At 42.1% G+C, this 7,076-nt stretch overlaps 1 protein-coding gene across 2 annotated transcripts in view; it reads left to right on the top strand.

Moving 5' to 3' along the window:
* The window catches only part of EFNB2 (ephrin B2), a 58,503-nt gene extending 51,789 nt beyond the window's left edge, over positions 1–6,714 (top strand). Inside the window, exons 4-5 of one of the 2 annotated variants that reach the window (XM_079972983.1) lie at positions 615–728; positions 2,904–6,714. In XM_079972983.1, the coding sequence (XP_079829109.1) occupies positions 615–728; positions 2,904–3,286 (497 nt within the window). In that variant the 3' untranslated portion in view covers positions 3,287–6,714. The remainder of the gene's footprint in view (positions 1–614; positions 729–2,903) is intronic. The other variant, XM_079972984.1, reaches the window with a different exon arrangement.
* Positions 6,715–7,076: the final 362 nt, after the last annotated feature.

Consider the following 7,076-nt stretch of genomic DNA (forward strand, 5'->3'; position numbering starts at 1 on the left):
ACCTAAGTTACTGACAGATTTTACAGGAAGAGAGTTAATGCAATAAGATCTCTTCATTGGAGAGCTCTCCTTGGAAAGAAAGGTCACCCATGAACAACATGTGCTGCAGTTATTCTTGCTTGCGTTCTAAACATTAAAGCACAGTTTCAGAGCTCAGCATTATTTAAAACAAATGAAAAGGAAAGGGGGCTAATGCTCCCTTCATTTGCTTGTGGCAAATCCTCCCTAAAGAAGAGAGGGTTTTGTTCATTGTCCTTTTCTCATATACAGATAACCTATTGTGCAGAAAAAAACCTATTCTTTCTAATTAGAGGTTGGTTTAGTAGTCAATCAACTTGCCTGCTATGCTGAAATGTCATCTGCAAAGGTTTTCCTGCCAATTTCAGGAATCCCCTTCATTTTCTGCCACTAGCTTCACAATCTAAATCTCTGAAATAACTCTATAGCTTTTTCTCTCTTGCTTGCTTTAAAGGAGAAAATTACATTCTCATATCTTCTTGTATTCCTGCATAAAGGATCTTCTGTTCAAAGCCATTCATGCCTCGTGAAAATTGATAACCAGCTTATAAAGCACATTATTGTTAGTTTGTAGTGAATCATTTGTGTTGTTTCAGTTCCCAATTCTGGTGGGTCCCCAAATAATGCTGATCCAACTAAACGCCCGGAACAGGAAGCTGGTACCAACGGGAAAAGCTCTACAACAAGTCCCTTTGTAAAGGATCATGCAGGTAAACAGGAGAGCTTTTAGATTTTGAAGGAGGTGATTTTAAAGGCTATTTCTCATATATTTTATCTCCCATCATTAAGGGTTTATTAAATAATAAGAAATAATAAAAGCAAGCATTTGCATAGGGAGAGGAAGCATGCGTACCAGTAGTGTGTGAGAGGTCAAAGATCATGACTTCTGCAAAAGTAAGCCTCTCTTCATTTGCATTTCATAGAAATGGAATGGTTCCATCTGGAAATACTGCTGACTTCAAAAAGAAGGGGAGAGAGAGAGGCAGGAATCGAAGTAGTTATAACAAGCTTACCAGAAGAGATGAGTTGGTGGTCATTGGTTGCAATCCAGTTCATGGTTAAGCACACTTGACTCAAGCCTAATTGAAGTCAACTAAAGGATCCTTAACTGAGCACTAGATTGTAGCCATTGTATTCTGGCAGTATTTATGAAGAGTTTATCATTAGCACTTATCAGGCTTGCTTTAAAACATGTATAATTACTGCTGTCATCCTCTGGCTGATCACATTGGCACTCTGAATAACTCATCTAAGCAATATATAATGACTGAGCTGATTCTTTGATGAGTATAAGATGAGTATTTATCTTAAATGTCAGAATGACAAAAATAGCAGTAGCAGCCATTGAGGTGGTTCACGGGGTGAAATGTATCCCGCAGCACATATATGGAGGGGGAGCAACCTTTCTGCTCTTACTTCTCTGAAGGTGGCAGTAGAGGTATGGGATATTGCATAAATGTTGTGCAGGGGGTATGGTCATCGCAATGACAGCCACCCTCACCTATGGCTGGGCAAACATCTCAGACAGCCATGGGATTGCACAATTCTGGCTGTGTCATCCCATGTCTGCCTTGCCATTGGCAGATAGGGGCAGGAAGTCCCCTTGTCCGCTATTGCCATCTCTTTCGCCTCGCAAACCACCGCATGGGCCACCACTGTAAGACCAGTTTCTTATCTTTATTTCACTTGAATGAGGAAGAATAGTGAGGGGAAGTCAGTGAGGAGAAGAATCTCAGACTAAGACCACTGCTCAGTCAGTTGACTTCAGTACCATCGTTGGGGTTTTTTTTTATATAACTCCTTAACCTGCTCACCATTATTTGCCATCATGCCATTAAATCTTTTGCTTGTCCGTTACTTGAGCAGGCATCAGCAATTTTGTGCTAAGGGAGGATTTTTCTACCCAAATTTAGCCTCCACAGCAATATTTTCTCTTGGAAATAGGCATCAAGTTACAGCAAAACCTATTAAAGGTTTTCTCAGCGACAAAGCACCAAATTTGATTTAATTTAAAACATGTTTGCTGTGTGAGCTCCAGATCAGTTTGCATCCTTGTTACTGCTATTCTAGCTGCAGGTACATGGGAATCTTGTTCCCAGCAAAGCCCCCTTGCTACCAGCTATGACCAGCACTCATCCCTGCTGGCCTCTGTAGATCTAGTGGGCTTAACTGCTCCACTGGATGCTACACAGAAGGGCAGGGCAGGTGCCCATCTCTGCCCTAGCAGATCTGTGTGAGCTGATTGACCCAGGATGAGGCTAGACCCTCTGAGGCATCCGTCTGAGGCTGTTCCTACCTGCCCTGTTTTAACTAAACCGTAGTTAAAAAAACCAAAACGTAACAAAATGAAGCAATATCTATTGGGGTCTCTTAGCATTTCAACCTGCTTTCCACCTGGCAACACAGATGCATCTCCAGACAGAGGTTAAGCGCACAATGGCAAAGTTTAGTCCAAATTAGTGTTTGAAAAAGAAAGTGGCAGGGGAATAGTGAGTCTTGAGAATTTCCTCCCCCACCCCCGTTTTTATCCCTATTAGCTGCTTTGAGCTGACCAACATCTGTTAAGACATGGTGTGCATCAAAGGCTGCCTTGTCAGTGCCAGTCCTTGCTGTTGATGGGTGATGATAGATGAAAAGAACACAGTGTGGTTTGGGAGCAACATAAAAGTGAGAGAAACAGACACAAGGGTCTTGCTGAATGTGAATGGCTGACTTGTGGCTGGTTGTTCCTAGATGTCTTGCGGGGTAATTGGTTTGTCAAAAGTTCAGTCAACAGTCAAGTCTTTCAGTGCTGCAAACTGGTGATGGGACAATGATCGTTTTGAACTTAGATCTCTCTCGCTCTGTCTCTCCCCTCTGCCCCTTCATTCCAACTTTATCCCTAGGTCCCAACTCAGATGGAAGCAAGGCTGGACATTCCAGTATCCTTGGTTCAGAGGTGGCCTTATTCGCAGGGATAGCTTCAGGGTCCATCATATTCCTCATCATCATCATAACTCTGGTGGTTCTATTGTTGAAGTATCGGCGGAGACACAGGAAGCATTCTCCCCAGCACACGACGACACTGTCACTTAGTACATTAGCCACCCCAAAACGCAGTGGGAACAACAATGGGTCTGAACCCAGTGACATTATCATTCCTCTGAGGACTGCAGATAGTGTCTTTTGCCCACACTATGAAAAAGTCAGCGGCGACTATGGACACCCCGTGTACATCGTTCAAGAAATGCCCCCTCAGAGCCCAGCAAACATTTATTACAAGGTCTGATGAACACTCAGCGCGGTACCTTTTTTGAAGCTCTCTCTCTCTGGTCAAAATGCTATCCATGACGCGAGGGGTGGGGTGGGGTGGGGGGTTGTGATGAGCCCCTGCGCTGGTTACTGGACCAGGCGCAGTGGAGGGAACGGCAAGCCCCACCCTGTGACAAGAGAGCCACGTTGAGATGGACAGCTTCCCTAGTCTGTAGAATTCCTGCCTTGGTGAACAAGCATTTACTTGGAAGCTGGAAGGATTTGCATAGAAGATACCTGCCCCCATTGCTGTACGTTCATCACCTCCGAAGCCATGTGCTGTTGGCATCCAGACACGTACGAAAAGCCCAGGGAAGATGGAGCAACTCACGGGTGCTAATGGTTTTTAGGCGTTTGGGGAGGGAGTCGGAAGTCATCAAGCTTGAAACGCAGCCCTGTGACTTTGTGTGTACTCGTAAGAGCTTGCGGATTTGTCATACAGACCTGCTTTTAAGTAAGACTTTTTAATCATCCTTCTTGCTTTTAGTCAATCCCTGATGCATTTAACTTCAGTCGGGTAGCATTCTCCACACAAGCATTCATTCACGCTCCTCAACCTACATCACTACCGGAAAGCATACAATTCTTATTCTTTTATTTTTCCCATTCCACACACCATCCGTTTGTGGTAGCAGCCTCACTTGAATGATTAGTGCTTTTGGGATGGGTGGGGAGGGGAGGGTAGAACCGGGCTTGCTTAATAAAGGAATCTTCCGTCCCGAAGCTAGCTTGTCAGCAGAGCCAAGAATATGATGAGGAAGGGCTGATCGACTGTTGTTGCCTCTGGAATATCAACTGGGCCAAGCCAGACAATTTAGGCAGCGCAGCACTTTTGATATCTGGAGTTCTAGGAAGCAAGTTGGAACACACAGCAACACAAGCAGCTGAATGGGGTCTGCATTTTAAGGATGCCAAGGTTGTTCTCCAATAGCAATGTGCGGGAGAGAATAGTCCTCTCCCTTTAAAGTAGGACAAAGAGTGTAAGTAAATGGACGTGCCTGGGAAACAAGACAATAGTGATATATGAGGGCAGGACTGCTGGGGTACTTACTGTGCCAGCAATAAGATGTACAGCTTTGAACTAGCTGTAGCAAAATCTCGGTCTGCTTCAAATGACATTTCTTTTTCTTTCTTTCCTTCCTTTCTTTTTGTTGAAAAAATAAAAAAGCAGACTCCGCTGCTATGCTTATCACATTTTAATTAATCGCAGGACAGGGGAAATTTTGTTTAAGAAAACAGCAACATCTGACATAGAAAAATCACATGCTTAAAAGTCAAGAGGGCTATAATTCCATCACTTAAAAAAAAAAAAAGTATTCACACCTCTGAATATTAATCAGGATTTTATTTTTCCTCCAACCAAGCCTTGTTTCTGGCAGTGCATTTGCAATGGAGTCCTGTACTCCCGACACTGCTGCTATCTGGGGTATTCTCCTTCAGAGTTAAAGCACATATGGTAAACTGCTTACAGTCCGTAAAGATGCAATACATTTAGACACACGAGAGGGAGATGCAAGGTATGACTTATTTATAGTAGGTGTATAGAACCCAAGGAATATAAAGTAGCAGATTTTGTTATGATTACTAATATATATATCTATATATATATCTAGAGAGAGATTGCACAGACTCTACACCAGAAGATGTGAAGTTCATCTGTGGCAATGCACCCAATCTTAAATTGTCAGCGTTAAAGCAAAATGACTGGGCAAGCCTTCTTGGGGGGGGGGGGCGGAAATAGCTTCACTCCAAAAAAGAACAATACTGAGAAAATAACAAAGCCCTCTAAGCTGTCTTGCATAACTCGTAGACTAGGAGAGACAAGCCCCAAAATACCACAGAATTGGCGTAACTGCATCATGTATTTAACAACCGGATGTTCTGATGTGGGTTTTCTTTTTCTTTCTTTTTTCTGTGTTATGTCCCTGTTTTGTTCCCGCCCCTTTGCCTTACAAGATGGAGTCCATTCAGCTGGTCACAAAATACGGAGAGTTTCAGTTTAGAGTTTCTGCTTGAAGCATGGTTGCTTGTCCTCCTTCCCACCTCTTATACCCTGGGGGAGGGTGGAGGAGATCTACTTTTTTATGTGCTATGCAAAATAGATGTCTTTTCACATAGTCCTGTTACCATAGCAACGATTCACTTTCTGGACTGGAAAGAACATGTAACTACAGCATTTTAAGGTTCTCAAACCTCCACTGAGCACATGCAAAAAAAAAAAAAAAAAGTACTGTCATAGAAATGATTACTCTCTGTATTTCCTGAACCTGAAAATGATGTTGGTCCAAGGAGAAGCAAAGAGGAAGGGAGGGTGGAAGAGAATCATGGTTCTGTGGGAGGTTACCATGGTAACCAGCTACAATACAGATGTAGTTCTTTCCTAAAGCCTTCCTTTCTGTGAATCCATCCATGAAAGATTTTTTCTTGTAAGTCATTAAGATTTGATTTTTTTTTGGGGGGGGGAGGAGAGTTAATAGATGGGCCTGTGTTTTTTTGTTTGTTTGTTTGTTTTAATCGAGAGTATGTTTAGTTGGTTACATTCTGATCATGTACTAAACTTTGCGAGGGGGAAATATTGGATGAATCAGTGGAGAAGGAGAAGAAGAAGCAACAACCTGCAACCAGTTTTAGGGGGGTGAGGAACAAAGAAAAGAAGAGCCCTGTGTATCTGTGTTGTGTCTTGTGCAGAATAATGACAATCTTACCAACTGTTCCTTTTAGTTGGTGTTTGGTTCAGCTTTGAAAAGTTACTGTAAATGCCTTGCTTGTGTTACCCCTTGAATCACCTAACTTTTTGAAATTTACACCATCATGTCTAAAGAGTGAAGATGCTGTAAATAAGTTCAAGATTTACTGTATATGGATTTGGGGTGTTACAGTAGCCTTATTCACCTTTTTAAATAAATATAAAATAAAAATACACATGGAAACGAGAATAAACATCTTTTCTTAACCAGATTGTGTATATAGAGCAACATTGGTTTTTTAATAAAGTCTAAGCGAGATGTTTTGTATAAAATCTGACTTTTGCTATGTATTTAGCTACAGCTTGTTTAAAGGCCGTATCATTCCCCCTTTGCACAGTATCCAGGAAAAAAAAAAGATAAGGTATAAAAAAGGTTGCCAAATTGCTGCATATTTGTGCTGTAATTGTGTACCATGAATATTTATTTAAGAATTCCTTTGTCCAGTTTGTAAGTAACACAGTATTATGCTTGAGTTATAAATAATTTTTTTCTCTTTTTTTAAAAAACCTAGAGTGTCATAGATTTGAAATCGGCTTTTGTTCTACATTGCAGTTAGCCCCTTTCCAGAAAATGAAATCTATGAAAATTCACATTCCACATCTGTTTCAAACTGAATTTGTTCTTTAAAAAATAAAATATTTTTTTCCTATGGAAACAATGCCTTCTACGGATCTTATTTGGTTCCCCCCCTTCAACCACTTCAGTTTGGGCCATAACCACTGGGGAGTTTGGAGACGCCCAGTTCCACACCCCAGCCAGGAGGAAGGAACCTTTGTCAGCAAGAGTGTTACATTCCATTGTGATCAGATTTACGAGTTCTGCATGCAAACACGGCCTGGCCTGTGGGTGTCCTGAGCAGGGCGATGGATTTTATATTCCTTTTTGTACAGTGCACTGCATTCTAGCCGTGCAAAAGTCAGATGCTACACCCAACCAAGCCACAAGCTTTATCATAGTTCAGGGACACATTCCAGCCAGGCAAGAGCAGTCAAGGTCGATACAGAGCAGGGCCAATGATAA

The sequence above is a fragment of the Podarcis cretensis genome (assembly GCF_951804945.1).
Source record: "Podarcis cretensis genome assembly, chromosome: 4".
NCBI lineage: Eukaryota > Metazoa > Chordata > Lepidosauria > Squamata > Lacertidae > Podarcis > Podarcis cretensis.